The sequence below is a fragment of the Octodon degus genome, unplaced genomic scaffold (genome assembly GCF_000260255.1).
Source record: "Octodon degus isolate 3935 unplaced genomic scaffold, OctDeg1.0 scaffold00001, whole genome shotgun sequence".
Taxonomy (NCBI): Eukaryota; Metazoa; Chordata; class Mammalia; order Rodentia; family Octodontidae; genus Octodon; species Octodon degus.
Genome location: NW_004524577.1, coordinates 13,692,150 through 13,710,875, shown reverse-complemented (window position 1 = coordinate 13,710,875; position 18,726 = coordinate 13,692,150). Strand labels below are relative to the sequence as shown.

General features: G+C 39.4%; 1 protein-coding gene across 1 annotated transcript in view; it reads left to right on the top strand.

The window, feature by feature from the left end:
- Positions 1-18,726, top strand: part of Khdrbs2 (KH RNA binding domain containing, signal transduction associated 2) — a 451,883-nt gene that overhangs the window by 185,766 nt on the left and 247,391 nt on the right. Inside the window, exon 4 of the mRNA XM_004623186.1 lies at positions 7,945-8,091. Coding sequence (XP_004623243.1) covers positions 7,945-8,091 — 147 coding nt within the window. The remainder of the gene's footprint in view (positions 1-7,944; positions 8,092-18,726) is intronic.

Here is an 18,726-nt window from a genome sequence, read left to right as displayed (position 1 = left end):
TGGGTCGAGCAATTACAGGGACGCAGGGTTCCTCCGCCCCACGCTGTCCATGGTACACATCCACGTAAGCAGCAGGTTCCCGGCTGTTTCCCTTTTCTCTACGGGGTCAGTAGTGTGCCAAGCTTCCTTTTTCTTACTGCTCATGGAGGAGGCCGAGTAGACCTCAGTCTTCCTGTGTGGTATGCCATGGTGTAGTTCATTCTGTCCCCAAATTTTAAAATATAAATGGTTGAGGCACTGAAGAGAACGCTAGCCTGAGTGAAGACTGGGATCAGTGACTGCAGAACATAGAGAGTGGTTTTCTCACTACCTTAGTTAGTCTATTTTCGAAAAGAATGTGTGAAGTCTCTTCTGTATGCCCTGTCACGTCTGTCGGTGTAGGAGTGATTGGAGAGATGGGAAAATGGTGACAGTGACATGTTGATGGATTGGTCACCCAATGGAACAGCGAAGCCGGAATCCATCTAACAAGAAAATATGGTGAATAAATGAACGAGGGAGTTCTTACTGTAACTATAGGAACAATGTATATATATAGTGAACTACTTTATAACAGCCTGCTTTTCATCAGAAGGCTGTTGGGAATTTTTTAAAAGTTGGGAGGGCAAGCAGGCATCACTAGACAGTATCTGTTATGGTTTGTGTGTATTTGTCCCCTCCCTTCATAGCCTCATGAGGAGCAGTTCTACAGTTTGTGATGAATTCATGATTCAAGGCTGGGATTATGGGCTGAGTACTGCTGGAATTATGGGAGTGAGCGCTACACCCAGCCTAGGGTAGAAAGCCTGAATGTAACATAGCTGGGATTATGGGTATGAGCGCTACACCCAGCCTGGGGTAGACAGATAGCCTGAATGTAACATAAAAGAGACAGAGAGGCAGACTTGCTTTCTGTTGCCATTGTTGCCGTCTCTGCGCTTTGCCACCGCCATGAAAAGCTGCTCTCTGCGAAGTGCTACTCTATCTTGGAGCCAGCTTAATATGGACTGAAACCTCCAGTAACTGAGCTAAATAAACCTTTCCTTCCTTCATTTTGTGTGTCTGGTATTTTCCCCAGCAACAAGAGAAGAATAACGGAGACAATATTAAAATGTACAGCAGCAGCCAATGCTGGTATAACGATGTTGGGAACAAGCGCCACTGCCTGCTGCTTTGTGGGTTAAGTGTCAGGGCAGAAGCATGTGGTACACCATGGAATCTTCTAGCAGCCTGGCTGAGGAGGCTGCTTTGCAGTCTTAGTACCATGTGGGAAGTTAAGTATTTGTTGTGTATCTTTAAATGGATACTAGTAAATATTACCTCTGTAGTTAGATAATGTATAAAGACTATATAGATGTGTGTGTGTATATAATTATGTACACATCTCCCTGTATATTGCATAAAACATGATGTGTATGGCATCACCTTGGTTACTCAGGAAGCCTTTCTAGAGGTGGAGGAGGATGGTGGGATACATCATGACGTAATCTAGAGGACAAAGTACCAGCACTAAGAGGAATACAGGGTATGCATCACATCATGAACAGTCCTTGTCATGACCTTTAAAACATGTAAAACTAGATGACAGCTGTACTTCACTGGACAAGGTAGAAGCATTTATTTCACTAGAATCTCCCTCTCAGAGCTGTGTGTGTGTGTGTGTGTGTGTGTGTTAAAAATTGTTGGACACACTGCTTGTGGAAGGAGACGGGTTCCAAAAAAGTCAGTTCGGGTAGCAAAGAGTGATCCATCTTCTAAGGATAGTAGTGTCCATGGATTTGTCTTCCCTCTGTGGTGGTGTTCTCCGTAATGATCCAGTCTTGTAAGAATAATAAATCAAACTTGGTCATCTTGTTCTGTTTGTTTTTATCTTGAATTACCCAAGGAAGTTTGCAAGTGCAAGAAAAAGTACCATGAAAATTTGAAACAGAAGTGTTAAAATGTGATAAAGCAGCGAAGAAGGGCTTTGGTAGAGAGAACAAGGATTTTGAAGTCATCTATGATAGGACTGTCAGTGTGACCTCCTCACTTGATGCCATTCTGTGATTATAAAACTCTATGATCTTCATAAATTACTTGCCATGAGTGTATATTTTATAATATTTTAATAAGTTTTTGTTTTATTTTGAAGTAGATACGTGGAAAATCCAGGTACCAAATGGCTTGATTCAAAAGCCAGAGCACAAGGAGACTTCTGATCTTGTATCACATTTGGCAGCATTTGTCTGACATCATCGGAACTGCCATGGAATACTCAGCCATGAGCTCACTTGACTTCTACAACAGATAGAATTGGTATAGGCAGTATTATAAACAGAACTTCCAGGCCGGCGAGATAGCTCAGTGGACTAAAGCACCTGCTTAGGCAGCTTAGGCAAGTGCAGAGACCATGGCTTGATCCCCGACACCACATGCCCTGCCAGCCCCGCCTCCAGGGCAGGCTAAGCCAGCCAGAGTCCGAGTGTGGTGGCGCACACCTGCAGTCCCAGCGCTGGGGAGGCTGAAAACAGGAGGATCACTACAAGTCCAAGCTGTGTAGTGAGACCCTGCACCAACCAAATACATTAAAAATAATAATGATAAAATAAGCAGACTTCTTCCACTAGTGCACAACAGCTAGAAAGAACCACTTTTGTTCCAGGAATACAGTGTAATCATCTGAAACAGGTGGTGCCTTATCTGAGCTCAGCGTTAAACGTTTGGGGGGAATGTTCTGCTTGGAACTGAGTATCACAGAGAGTTGGACATACACTTTGCTGTTTGGTCACTGACATGTTTAGAAAAGTGGTACATGAAGTATACGCTGAGAACCTTGAAAATGAGAGTTTCACCACCTAGTTACTAAGGACTAAGAACATTTTCAGGGAAAGCTAAGAACATCATACCATTCACTCCAGACACACTCAGTGAGTAAAATGTATACCTTGCTGTAGGATGCTATGGAGCAGGTTGCATTCTGTAAAGCTCCACTATAGGAAATTATGAGAAGACCACTGGCCAAGACCTTTCAGAAGCCAGAAGTATCTTGGAGAAGTCTTGGTGTATAAACAGTTTTCTTGTGCTTGGCTTAATTATCTATACCAGTAACATCCCTATAGTAAGGGCTGGGATTGGGGAATGAGATTATATGTGGTTAATCCAACTCTAAATATTTATAGTCTGGGTAACTCTATATAGGCTTCTCTGTGCCAGTTTCCTCTTTTATAAAGTGTGGAGAATAATATCCAGCAGAAAATGTAGTTGTAACATAAGGCTAGATAATCTGTGAGAAGCACTTTACGTTTTCCATTGTTACCAAGACAACACCACAAGTGTCCCTACTTGCACCAGCATCATGAAAGGGACTTGCAGCAAATATACTGAAAGTGTGGACAGTACTTTTCTTTAAATAGATGTTTAAGGATGTCTAAAAACTCTCAGACTTCGCGGTCTTTTTTTCAGGTTTTCTTCATTGGACAAGCTATTGTGAATAAAGAGACACAATCATTAATTAAGAAGCTATTTCCAAATCAGAAAAAATATCTTGTAGAAGACAAAATACAATTCTTAGAAAAATGTCTTTAACTATTCCCTTAATGCACTAATACACTTCAAATGAGACTACTTTGTGCCATAGCTTTTATTTTTTTTTTCTATTAAAAAATAATCTGGCAAAGGCAGAACGATTTCACTTATGTTTTACCTTAAGGTGTAACACAGGTAAATTGTTTGGAGATGTATAAGACTAGATTTGGTGTCCCCTTACTAACTGCTTAAAATCTTTAATGTTCAGCAATTAATACTTTTACTTAAGAGAAAATACTGAGCCCGTAATTTCTTTTACGTTGTAGCACGTGAACATCACAACTGTCTGAAGGTCAGTAGCAAACGTGAAGAGCCTTCATGGAATAAAGACACTGTTTCTCGTAACACTGACTTAGACCAGCTGTGCAGTGCTTTAAGTGCCTGTGGCCAGTAGGATTTCACCCCGTGTGTGCATCTGCCAGTCCTTTCACCCACTCCATCTGCCTTTTCCCTGTTGTTGTTAGAGATTGAGTCTGCATCTCAAGAACTATTCGCTGCAGTCTACCCTCCAGATTTCTAACATTTCTTATTTTTCGTATCTTTTTCTTTATGTATGCCATCACATGCCCTGTTGTAGCCAGTGTGAACTTCAAGATACTATGACCTTTGTTAGAAGAATGGCAGAAGATACAAGGACATATTTTTAACCTCGAGTGTAATTATTGAAACACTACTTTTGCATTTGAATCGCCTTCTTGGGGCTGGGAAGATGGCTCAGTAGAATAAGCGCTTCTCTGAATCACCTTCTTAGTTAAGGCGTTTAATGTTAAGATGAACATTTTTACCAAAATATGTTAGGGATTGTCATAAAAGAAAGACCTCATGAGATGAGGATGAGTTGCTCTATATACATTTACTGGTGCCCAGGGAATTCCGCTATTCAGGATGGCCATGATCTGATGTATTCTGATGAAACTTGGAGGTTTATTAGCTAGGGAATATAAAACTGTTTTGGAAAATACACGCTGGGCACACGGCAGGCACGGGCTGACCTTTCGCCAGGATTATATGGAACCAAGAAACATCACGTTCGCTCTGAGTGAGTCAAGGCTCAGCGTGGCCCAGTGCTTGCTCTCACCTTTTCTTGTCACAAGCTGACTCCCCAGATTCAGTCCCAGTGTGGCACTTAGGCTGAGACTACGTCACAGCTCCCATTCCATCCTGGGCCTCCCTGCAACCGCACACTTTTTTTTTTTTTTTTTTTTTTTTTTTTATCAGAGCATGTGTACAGGACATAGTGATGGCATTGCTCGTGGGCAGGAGGTACACGCATGCACCTGAGCTAGCTGTTCCAGCATTCATATCCAAGCCAAGCTGGCCTCAGAATTAACAAGCAGCTTACATCTCAGCAGAGCCTAAACAGGAGGAAATTTTCACTGCAACCCACGGGTGTGTAGATCTAAGAGGTGCTGCTGCTTCTCTTTCCCAGACAGAACTGGCCAAGGAAAAGTCCTAGTTTGATATGAGAAGTGTTCTGAGGGAAACAGAGGATGGCTGAACCTTACCAGTACTAGATTGAGAAGGTGAAGGCATGCATCCTCATGCAGATACAAAGACACACAGTCACATAGACGGATGTGGACAGACGGACGTGCGTGGGAACTTTCCCATCTCTTAAGTGGGTCCTTCATATTTTAAGACACTGCACATTCCTAATCAGATAAACACATTTGTATGGTCATACGAATGACCCATGAAAGAAATAGTGAGTTTGTTTTGGTTTATCCAGTTTATGTCTACTTAGGTCACTTGCATGAACACCTAAGAATTATTTATTTTTATCCTTTGAAATTTAGTGATACAGTTGCTGGTTGTTTGATTAACAATTTAGGGGTAAAAATATTAATTTTGTTATCTTTTGGAATTATTTTTTATTTCATAGAAAAATTTCATAACAAAATAATAAGAATAGAAGTAGCCAACATGCTGTTGTGTCTTTACCTTCAAAGTAGTTACTCGGAGTACAAGACATGGGAAAATTTGCAGCCGTACAAAGAAGAAGCAGGCAGATACCGTAACAAAACTTTCCTTTCAGTGAACTAAGAAAAACTAGTCGTAGAAATAAAACAAATAGGATATATATAGAAATATTTTGAAACTACTGAAAAGGTCATTTGGGGAACTTAACTCCTCCCACTTCCTGTTTTTCTGCCTTCCGCTTTGCTCCTCATTTGCATATACATAAACTTTAAGTTTCTCATGTGAGAGAGAAACGTGATAGCTAAGCTCCTGTGTTCTACATAAGCCACTTACTGTTTTGTTCTCAAATTGTAGCCACTTACTTACAAATGCCTCAAATTAATCTTTCTTTATGGTATAGTAGTACTCCCTTGTAGGTAAAGGCTACATTTCCTTGTCCGTTCATCTATTGCTGGAAACGTTGTTTCCAAGATTTAGCTATTATGAATGTGGGGTTATGCCGTAAAATTAGTATGTCCCTGTGAAATGATGACTTTAACTGTTTTGAGTAGATCCTAGAAGGCGGATAGTTGTATCAAATGGAATTTCTACTTTTGGTTTGTTGAGCAATCTCCACACATTTGTCCTTTTTATTTTTTCTCTTTATTTTTATTTTATTTGATCTTACTTTATTTGTATTTTGGGACAGAGTCTTGCTATGCAGTTCAAACTGGCCTTGAACTCATTTTGAAGGCTAGGCTGGTCTGAGACTTGCAAGGATCCTCCTGCGTCAGCCTCCCAAGTGCTGGGATTACAGGCATGTGCCACCACACCCGCTTCACATTTTAGCTAACCTCAAATTCTAAAAAGTACAAGTGTAGCTGCAAAATTATCTCACTGTTTTGAGTCCTAGCTTTGCTGAAGCTATTCAAGGCTTCTAATCTGTTCTTTAATCAATAGCATGCACACAAATACAGAGTTACAATGAGTAGCGATGACTTTGAAATTTTTAGCATACATTACCAGTATGCATGACCCAGTGTGCTGATGTGATTGATATGTGTGACATGCTCAGAATTAGCCAGGCTGGGACAGAGTGTGGCCACAGGACCGTAGAAACACTCACCCATTAGAAATGTACTAATCCTTAGGTAGAATCCTCTGCGCTGGTGTGCAATCAATACCAACATAGTTTGGCCCCATTCCAGTGACATGACCAGCGTGAGGCAGAAAGTGATAGAAGCAAGGTGGGTGTGAATCTTGGTAGTTATCTTGCAGTGGAAATTTGGGCTGCGATTAACGCTCGTGTTGACATTTAGTTAAGGGAGCTTATTTGTTCTTTTCTTTCTTTTCTTTTTTTTTTTTTTTTTTAGTGGAACCAGAAATTAAACTCATACCCTTGTACTTGCCAGGCAAGCGCTTATTCTACTAAGCCATCTCCCCAGCCTCAAGGTAGCTTACTTTTTTATTATGAGCAAGTAACCTACACATTCTCAAAGAGTAGCTAGGAAGTTCTGGTTCTTTTAAAGAATGCAGTGATAATCTTTTGCTTATAATCTGAAAAGTAGTATACACTAGAGACAAAATAATCCTTTTCTATGAAAATGTAAATCTACATGGAAGGATTAATCCTCTTTTTTATATTAAAGAGGAAAACCAAAAACAAGTAACAAAATCAAAGGCAGAAACAAAACAACATACAACAGTACAAATGGTACAGAATTTCAAAACAAGAATAGAAAATTAACAATGGTTGTTATATTATGTATTGTTAATGCTAAATTTGTTACTCGGATTTCCAGATAAAGATATGCAATTTTTTGTTCTTTTTCAATTTATTTTTTTTCCTGCAGTACTGGGGATTGAACTCAGGACCCTGTGCTTGCCAGGCAAGCGCTTATTCTACTGAGCTATCCCTGAGCCCCAGGTACACAGTTTTGGTCATACAATTAAACATTAACTCTTCCTTTCAATAAACCTTAATTTTTTTCTTGTCCTTTTTACTCTTTATTTTTTAAAATTCATTTTAAAGAATGTATAATAATAATTGAGAAGACATTAGAAATGGTACACATTGAAAAGAATAAGATGAAAGGAATCCAACCATGGTTTTCATACTGTGCATCAGATTGTTTCCTGAAGGTAAGAACCTGAAGGAATAAACAAATTCTGCAAGGTATAATAGATACAGTAAAACGGAAAGAAACTGCAAGAAAGGAATTAATCCTCTTTCTGTGACTTATTTTCAGAAGTTTAGCATTTTCATTTAGTTGATTACAATCTATTATAGATAATAATTATGCCATGGCTTTAAAGTCATTCAAATACTCAAAATGATTTTTACATCTTGAAGTGGCTTATGGCAGTTCTTTATTTCTCAGAGGGTTTCTTTCTAGTTATGGAAATTTTGCTGCGATTATGTTCTTTTGTCATATTCTCAGTAAATGTTAAATCAGTGCAGAGTGGATGACTATGTACGGCTAAAAGTAACCTCTTTCGCAGGAAGAAGAGCTAAGGAAGAGTGGGGAAGCCAAATACGCCCACCTGAGTGACGAGCTGCACGTCCTGATCGAGGTGTTCGCGCCGCCTGGGGAAGCTTACTCACGCATGAGCCATGCCTTGGAAGAGATTAAGAAGTTCCTGGTGCCCGTAAGTGCTAGGCTTTTTTTTTTTTTTTTTTCCAGAGGTGTCTCTCATCACCTTTGATTTTAAAATACACCTTTTATCTCCACTGACTTTTTATTAAGAAACCTATATTAAAAATTAAGGATATACCTATAAGGTTGATATAAAGCTGAAATGAATAGGTACAAAAATCACTTAACACAATACATGGCATGTTGTCATGTACTGCTGATTTAATGTACATATATTAACATAATGTCATGAATATGTATAACATACAGATATATATATATATATATATATATATATATATAGAGAGAGAGAGAGAGAGAGAGAATATGACTTCAGATATATACATAGATTTTTTTTCCTTATGTCTTAATCACTTGACATGTATATTTGGTAATTTAAGATTAAGGTAGAAAACATGTGCAAGTGCAGTGGAAGACAAAAAGTTTAGATATATAATTTATCTGCTGGGGCCAGGGAGATGGCTCAGTAGAATATGCGCTTGCCTGGTAAGCGCAAGGGCCTGAGTTCAATCCCTGGTTCCACCAAAAAATAAAAAATAAAAATAAATAATAATAATAATAATAATAATAATAATAATTTATCTGTAATAAGGCAATTACAGCATTTTAAATGATTCGGTGTATTTTATGTGTTAGTATACCAGGTGCTGGCTCATATAAGACATAGTCTAAAATAATCGAAACTATTAGAGCAAGGCATTTGTCAACTTCAAGCAAAAGTGGAGAAAACCTCACTGCACATAGTGAGAGAAACAGAATGTCTGCTTAGTAGACAGCAAGTTAGCGTTTCAAATGGAGTGAAATTCGCTGGTTTTCTAAGAACTGAAGGAGGAGGGCTGAGTGGCGTTTCCTGGGTGTGGGCGGCTTGGCATTCTAGGAAGGGGTTATCACGTAGAAGTCAGCATCAGGTTTGGAGCTGGGATGAAAATAATGAGAAAGAAATGCTAAGTAAGGTTTTCTGCAGTGTCTGAGTGGAAGTGTTCAGCAGAAAAGGTAAGTAGGTAAGTTTAACCTACAAAACGAAGAAACTGGATACTTGTGCTAAGCAATAAACTCACAGGCAGCGGGCAAGATTCATTGGCACTGATATGAAAAATACGTTAAAAAAATCAGAGAAATCAGAGAATCTCCAGAATGTAAAAGCATCAAGATCTAGCCACATTTAAATGCCCAATATAAAATTTAACTTTGGTCAGATTATAGAATAATCCCAAAGCAATCTGAGTGTTCTTACCTGCACGTAGCATTTTTGCACAAGCTATTATCTGAGATAGTCTGAAAAAACTCTCTAAATAGATTTCATATTTCTTAAGGATGTAGATGATGTGTTTTTTATTCCTTGTACCTTCAAATGAATTGCCATATATATATATATATATATATATATATATATATATATATATATATATGTTAGGGTTTTTTTTTTTTTTGGCAGAACTGGGGATTGAACTCATTCTGTTGCGCTTGCCAGGGGAGCTCTTCTTCTACTGAGCCATCCCCCAGCCCCCTGTTGCTATACTGAGTGAGGAGTTTTACTATATTTAGTTCAGACTAGACCTTTTGGTGAGATGTGTAGGGCGCGTTTTATGATGGTAGTCAAGTCATTTAAATTCTCAGTGCTTCAGCTTTTTCATCTTTAAAGATGAAGATAATTATAATTGAATTCTATCACAGTTATTGTGAATATGAAATAGGATAATGCATATGAAAGGACTTAGAACATCCAAAAGCACTATGCAAATGAATTTTTAAAATCTAGTTCATTGTTAGAGTAGATAGGCAGATCCAGAATGGCTTTTGATGTAAAATGTGTATGACAAGACAGTATTTCAATCATATGTGTCACTCTCTCCTCCCTGAACTACACATGCGTGACATTTGACACACGGTAGTGTCCCTCTGGGTCACAGTTGTTTAGCATTGTGCTTTGCAAGGTGTTGGACTGTTGGACTGAGGGAATAGTCCAAAAGGCAGCGAGCCTTCTACGGAGCATCAGATAAATATCAGGGTCATAGTTTGGAAGTGACACCGCTAAATCAAGATGCACCACATGTAGAGATCCCGGCGAGGCACAGTAACCTCACAAGGCGTCTTTGACCTTGCTGGGTTTAGAGCTCTGTGATTGCAGTTCTGCACAGCGGACTGCTCCCTGACGGACTCCAGGCGTCGCTGCTTCTTCATCTAGCGTTCCAACTCACTGCTCACGACAGCCCTCAAGATTCTGCTTTGAGATCTGAGAAAGGGACACAGCTATGGTCTTGTCAGGCCGGTGTCACCTCTGATGTTAGCTCTGTAGCAAATTCTTCCCCAACCATGCAGTCTAGAGTAGCCTCTTCCATTACTTTTATCATGAAATCCTGTTATATTTTGTTCCTAGTTTTACTGGCTGACCTATCTAACATATGTCTGTGTTTTCCCATTCTGTCTTGAACTTCCTCACTTTTAATTTTTCTATTCATTTTCCTTAGTCTATCACCTTTATTTATTTATTTATTTTTTATTTAGTACAGAATCTACAGGGTCTCACTACACAGATTGGACTCCTAATGATCCCCGTTTTTAGCCTCCCAAGCACTGGGATTACAGGCGCGCGCCACCATGTCCAATCTCAATACATCTCAGTGCAGCTGGGGGTGGGGCCGGCGCAGCATGCCAGGGATCGAACCCTGGTCCCTGCTCTGCCTAAGCAGGCACTTTAGTCTGCTGAGCTATCTGGCTGGCCCTTATTTATCACCTTTATCTGTGTATATAATCAAGGCTGCTAATGCTGATCTCACTGTTATGTATATACATCTTGTCATCAGAGAAACTCTCTCCTCCTGCTGTTTCCCCATTTGCTTTGCCTGCTTCAGCACCAAGCAAAGGATGGAATTGTCTACTCATCTCTAGACCTTGAGGAGCAAAAATCAAAATGCCTGTTTTTTTGTTTGTTTTATTATATAAAAATCACTTGATTATCCAGCTTCCTCCTGATACTAAATATTGGAGTTCACAAAAATGCCATCTTAGCTGAATATTAATTGTCTAAACATCACAAATAAAGGATCATAATATATCCAATAGAAGAACACAAGAGGCTAACGTAGAGTGGGACCCTGAAACTGATGTCTTGTTCCTTTACAGACTAGCGTGTCTCTGCAAGTTAGTGTATCTTCTCCTTCTTGCACGTGGTATAGAATTTAGGCAGCTTTTTCTGTGTCCAGTGGTTGTAATCACCCAAGCGTTCCAGTGGTCACTGGAATCTTAGGCCAGGCATGCCAAGTTTCTTTCAAATTCTGTCAACTTTGATAATGTTAAAAATTCTATGTATTATCTGTGTTGAAACTAGAACACTAAAAAGTATTTGCTCAGTGGTGGACCATGAACCAAACACACATGAAGTTCTGAGTCTAGTTTCTAGCACAAGGAAAGAGAAAAGGAAGAAAAATCTTCCAGTAACTGTGTTATTGATATAATTGAGATGGAACACTTTTTAGTGAGCTCTGTTAGTCTCAACACGGATAGCACATAGCATTTTAATATTATGAAAGGTGACAGAATTTGAAAAAATTTTGTCATGACTGGCTTAAGATTCTAGTGACCACCACTAGAGATTTATATAATTTGAAGAAAAATGTAGATATATAGGTAGATGAAAGACAGAGACATGTATCATGATACATTAAGTAAAATTGTATGTGTATGTCCTTTACCAATTTCTCTATAAGATTTTTAAGTCAATTCAGCACAGAGAAAAGTACCCATAAATGCAGGTTCCTTTTCTCCTTCATTAGATTGGATATACGTCCTGTTCATAGCTGTAATTCTTGAAGTGGCAAGTGGGGGACATTCTTTCCCTGTATTAGTTACTTTTCTTGTTGCTGGGACAAAATATTCAGTAGCCAGAGTTAAGGGTGGAAAAGTTTATTTAGCTCACAATTGGTAGAGGTCTTGATTCAGTGCTGGCTGGTTTCAAAGCAGCGTGGCATAGCAGAGGGGCATCGCAAAGGGAAAGCCTTGCTGGCGGGCAGAAGGCAGCGCGGTGGGCAACAAGCCACAGGTGACAATACCAGCTTCTTTCTGTCCCTTTTATATTCTGCCTAGGAACACAAACCAAAACCAAACCAAACACCAGCCAGCAAAACTACGATTGAGAAATAAAAAAGCTAAGAGTTGGGAGGTAGCAGATACGTTTTGGCTAGTTTGTGCCAGGAGTTCAAACTTTATCACATCAACATCTTAAGAGACAGTGAAGATCAGTTATAGCATAAAAATAAACAAACAAATCTCAGTACAGTGAGGGAAGCACAACTCATAGCATGCATATTCTTTCAGAATTGTGGTTGCTAAAATGTTGTCAAGAACTTCCTCATACTACTCTTCAGAACCAACTAATCCCCTTTCCCTTTTTGTAATTAACCGCATTCTAATAGCGCGGCAGCTAATGGATGTAAGCACAAAGCCACGTGCACTGATGTAATTATCACTTGCTTGCGAGAGGTTCCCGAGTCGCTGGAGCACTGTAATCGGATTCAAGTTTTAATGGAGAAATTAATAATCACCTAATATTGAGCACTCCTTGCTGATGAGTTGCAATGCGTAATAAAGACCTGTGACTCACAACATCACTAAAACCATGATTGGTTCTGAGACCACAACCAGTCATATTACAGTATTGCTAAAATCCAAGGCCACTTCAGCGCTGCTAATTGAGAAATCAGCACCTTGATTTCATCCTGATGAGTTATCTCTTCTCCAGTAGCTGATATTATAATCAAAAGACCTGCTTTTGCAACTCCATACATACTATAGTCCTTAACGTGTGGGCTCAGGAGCATTCCTCAAAAGCTATTTGTGTTTTAGATCCAAATACAGAGTTGATCTCCAAAGCAATACTGTGACGTCTTTATCAAAATAAATTATTCTAGGGGCTGGGGAGATAGCTCAGTAGAATAAGCACTTGCCTGCTATGCGCAAGGGCCTGAGTTCAATTCCCGGTTCAAAAAAAAAAAATTCTAATTAATGTGCCAAATATATGCAAGGTCCAGTTCAAGAATATGGGTTACATTTGGACCGTACTAGTAGAAATTGAAACCCAGAAAATTATTTCCAAAATTTAAAAGATAAAAGACTGAAGAATTATTTGACATATATTGATAAGAAGAGACCAGAAGGGGTAACTGTTGGGTTACATAAGGATGATACTGATGCAGACAGAATAGACAAGAATGGGCTTGGGAGATAGCTCAGTGGAAAAAGTGCTTGCCTGGCAAGCACAAAGTCATGAGTTCAATCCCCGGGTACCACAAAGAGAGAGAGAGAGAGAGAGAGAGAGAGAGAGAGAGAGAGAGAGAAAAGTAAAGGGGAAAGGGGGAAGGGGAAAGGGGAAAGGGGAAAGGGGAAAGGGGAGGAAGAAAGAAAGGAGAGAGAAGGGCATTTGATGGGCTGTGGGAAGGTGTTAAGAACTCACAGTCAAAGATTCTAGTTCATTCTAAAAATTTAAAATTGGAACCAAAAAAACTTAGACATAAAACAACATAAGATAGATCTTTATGCAAAATTACATATTCCTGAAAGAGGTCTTCAACTTGTGTTCTCGCGATTAGTTCTTGCTCCTTAAGTGGCTCATTTTATATCTATAAGAGATGCAGTGTGGACTTACTTTAAGTCCCCTTCCTCGATGAACTGATCGCCCTTTATTGTTTGGGAGCTGCTTTCTATGAGCTGTAATGAACAAGGCCCTGCTTCCTAAGGACAGTATTTACAGTCAGTATCCAGAGGACTTACAAAATGCCTCTTGGGCTGCATTTCCGGTGTTTGGCTGTTACGGCGGCCTTCCAGCTGTTCGTCCCAGCCTCTCTAGAGTGGAGATACACTGACAAGAACCTAAACGTGATACCCTCTGGAGCTTTCCTGGATGGTTTGCATTTTGTGCTAAGTGTGATCCAAACAAGAAATGGTTCTATTTTTCTATAAATATTGTCACTTTATTAAAAGAAATTTAAGTATTGGAGAATGATCCCAGGGCCTCATACATGCCAGGCAAGCAGTGCAGTGCTAGCCTACCACCAGGTACAATCACCTTGCTTTCTTTTAAGCTCCTAATCACAGTATGAATAAATATAAGTAACATAGATTTTCATGTTTCCACTCATTCTCATATAAGAAAAATCTCAGGCCATTTAGGTTTTAAGAAGTCTAGTTATTTTCAAAGTGTAGTTTATTTTATAATTAAATTTACAGGTCCATCTCCCTCCCCTCCCCTGGACTTAGGGTGCAGGGAGGATGGGGAGGGCACAGTCTGCTCCTGCACCTCCCCACCCCGAGCCCCAGCGCCGGTGCATCTCCCAGCTGGCTGCAGAGGACGCCCATCAGAGGGGAAGTCAGAGCATGCGTGGAGCATGCACTTAACTGATAAATATGTCCATGAGAGCTCTTGTCATTAATGGACAATGCTGAGGGTAAGAGTGTTAGAACGGTTCTGAGTAGGGAAAATTAAAACACTAGTGGTTTATGTATACACTCATAACTGTAGGTTCTCCCTTGAGGGAGAGACAGTGGCATTATTTTGAATAAAAGGGCAGCGGGGCTTCTGGCAGAAGGTTGTAGGCAGGATCTGTCACCCTCATCAGTCTGAGAAGGACAAATGGTGACTCTAGTCGAGACTAGCACGTTGTGTGTGTAGCATAGTGCAGAAAAGCACACCTGACCTCCAGTCCCTAATTACTCACAGTAACATTTATTAGGTCATAGAAAAAGAATACAGTGTCTAAAATTTGACCTAGTCAGACATTTGTGTATAATGACAAAGCCCTTCGTAAGTGACGTAAACTAGACTTGGATAAAACAGGAATTGTCACTTTTAATATTTGCATATTATTTTTTAATTTTTTTTTCAGAACCGGGGATTGAACTCAGGCCCTTGCGCTTGCCAAGCAAGTGCTTATTCTACTGAGCCATCTCCCTAGCCCTCTGCGTATTATATTTATTATTGGCTGTTTGGGTTTTGGTTTGGAGATGAATATGATCAATAAGTACAAGAGAGTAATAATAATATACTCTTGTAAGAGTGCTGATGTTAGGAAGCATTTGTAAAGTCTGTCTTCAAATCCTGATGTTATGGTGAAGTTTCTATTGCAGGTTATATCTTTTATATTTTTGTAGTTACTTAGTTTTTCATACGAAGTGCCAAAAATAAGACAACAGAGGCTATACTATTAATATTTGATATTAAGATGTGTGGAATTCAGGAGTATATCTCGATATCTAAAATATCAAAATATAAAGTATTTTGTTCCATAAAGAGCATCAGGGACTTCTGGATTTTGTTGTTTTAGTGGTTGCTTCTAGCATTAGGAAGAATCTAGGTTCCTGTGAAATACTTAGAAGAAATATATGAAACATATTGAAAATATAGTTATTTTAACTCACTGACTCTTTGTGTTACTCATGCAAACAGGAAACTTTTCTCCAAACAATTAAGCCAGAGAATTACTGATGTGTCATGACATTGGTTTGGCAGCTTAGTCTTCAGGACTTCCTAGTACCATTCATGTTTAGTGAAATCCTTCACTTAGAGAACTTCGTCAAGTAATGAGTCAACTGTGATTTTTGAAATCTTCCTCACTTCTAGATTGTTACGACGTCTCACATGTCCTTTGTCTGTATTCTTCATGTTCTTTGTTTAAAGTTTAGGGTTTTAGGGCTTGGCAGCTGTAATGTGGACATTTGAATTTCTTTCTTATAATAAGATGATAGAGTTTTTAGACTTCTAAGAAACTGTGCTTTCTTTCACTCACTTCTCTCATCTGAAACTTTTCTTTTTCCAACTAGTATTTATCTTTAAGTCAAAATAAATTTGGAGTTGACCAGTTCTTATAATAACTAGGCACAGTCTCTTTCCTTGGTCCTGTCTATTTCCTGGGACATGCTGGAGGGAGAGAAAACCTCGGCTGGTACCAGCGTGTTTCCCCACAGAGTTACAGTTTATCCCTTCCCTTCCCTTTTCTTTTCATTCCTGATAGTTTTATTTGAAGGATTTGAAGAACTTTGCAAAGATAATTTATTTTATTTTATTATATTTTAAATTTTATTTTAGGGAAGGGTCTATAGGGTGTTCAGGGTCTCACTACTAGATCGAACTCGTAGTGATCCGCCTGCTTATAGCTTCCCAAGAGCTGGGATTACAGGCGCGCGCCACCACGCTGTCTCAATTGTGTCTCAGAGCACCCTGGTGGTGGGGCCCCACAGCAGGCCTGGGAATCGAACCCTGGCCCCTGAGCCTGCTTGCAGGCACTTTAATCCGCTGAACTATTTGGCCAACCCTTACAAAGATAATTTATAAACAAGAACAGACATTATAATCAAAGCGAAATTACTTGAAAAGGAAAAATTCTCATCAGTAAAAGGTACATAAATGCTCTCCTTAAACATGTAAGTAGACAAAGTACGATAAAGACAAGGTTTCAGCTGAAACTGTTTCTCCACAAAATGCAGGCATCATTTTATCTCAGATACATTGTTAAGTGCAAAAAACACTTCTTATATAGAACTTATTCTTTACGTAAAGGAGCATATTGGGTCGCTAGCGTGCCAACTTGTTCATAAGTGCAAGCCTGGGGCACAGTGCGAGTGAAACTTTGGAAGAACTTCGACATTCCAATCAGGACACAGCAAAACACAGCTCACCCTTGTATGAAGGACATCTCAAGATCATGCTCTTGTGGATGAAGATACTGTCATTTCCAGCAGTCCTTTGAGGACCCTGCTGTGCTGGCTTCAAATGCGTGCCTTTTTGTCACAGAAAATATTTCCTATATACAAACTATTATTCCCATGCCTATCAGAACTCATTCATATAATTGTAGAGGTCAAAGAAATATTCAAGCATAGATCAACTGATATGTTTATAAGGTGATTTAAATAGTAATTGTGGAAAAAAATACCTGGAAATGTGTTATTTTTCTGGGGAATCCCCTAGGGAATTTGCTGAATAATGGAGTTCCAAAAAGACATTTGAAAACGACTGGCAGAAGATCCCCCATGAGGATACTAAAGCTTGCATGTCGACTTGAACTGCTTGAGGTTAGATAGCCAGTAGGATGACTGATCTGCTCCACATTATCAGGAGATGAAGGCCTGACACTGTGAACTCACCAAGTCTCTCCTAGAGAGGACCAGAGGGGTCACTTGATGGAACCCATGGCTGAGTGATTAGTGCAGAGCTCCTCTGTAGCTAGAACATCATATAATTCTTATTTCAAGTAGAGGAATCTGGACTTATTACTATTTCACATGCATTTGCAATAATATTCTTAGTGCTGAGGCAGGTGCAGCATTCATTGTGCATCCTCAGATGTTCATTAATTCAGTCATATTCAGTGTCTTCCTGTTCAGGTCCTCTTCTTTGTTTCTAACTCTTTATTTTCGTAGCACCAATCCATTGTGCTCCCCAGTGAAATCACTGTCCATTTGTCCAACACGTAGTAAACAGTGGGTGTCAGAACTCCTGTGGCAAAAGTAGAAGCACTAAAAGGATGCGTGTAGAATTGGTACACTGTCAGGAATTAGTTATCTCCTCTCGATGTGAAGTCTCCTTTCCTCAAAATGGAATACAGTGCACCGAAGTACTAGGAGCTAGAGCACGAAGAAGAGGGAGACTGACGTGATAGCAACCGTAAGTCATCGCTTGGCCTGAAGAACACAAAGGAAAGTCACTGTTTGAAGTTACCCTTCTGGAGCTTCTGGGTCCTCTTCCCTGGGTAATGGAATTGTAGGCTTCAGGAGTATTTCATTTGATATGAAGGGGGCAGCGGGAAGGGTGTGTGTGTGTGTGTGTGTGTGTGTGTGTGTGTGTGTGTGTAGGGCTACGAAAGACAGTAACACAAAGCTGCTTAAATTTCAAGGTGCTTTCAGATAAATTCAATTCTTTCCTGTCTCAGATCTACTGGGAAACACTGTTGCTGCAGTCTTTTTCCATCATGTTGTCTTCCTTCCTTTGTCCTTCCTTTCCTTTATCAAGTTTCAGTGACTTTTTCTGCATATATTTATTTTTCAATAAAAATATAAGGAAGAAACACTATGCAAGCCTTGTGCTTCAGGCATGGACATTCTGTAACTTTATGTGTCCTAATATAATTGTAGGAATGTGACTGAACAGTGTATTTTAAAATGCATTAATTAATGTATTAATTAATGGAATGATTGAGATAAATTTTAAAGGAAAATAAGATTTTTACTATTGTCTATCAATGGTTAAAAATGATACAGACACATTAAAATGGGCAGATGTTCTGAGTCATTTTTAAATGTTAGAAGAAAATATGTAATATTCATGAGTGACCAAAATATATCGTGATTCCAAGCATGACCCTAGTATTACACACTGCTCTCTTCAGTGCAGTTGCCTAGTTCACAGGTATCAGCATATGTAGTTAGTCAGAGTGAGAATCCTACCGATTAACTGCTAGTTTCAAAAACCTGCTGAAGAGTCTCAGGATCATTGTCTTAACCATCGCGTGCATATAAATGTATGGCTTTGCCCCCGTCATCTTTCCTGCCTTTTCTCCTTGCCCTCTGTTTGTTGTGTAGTCCTTAAGTTCTTGCTTTCCTTTTAATTGTGTTATACCTTTCTTTCCTTTTTTTTTTT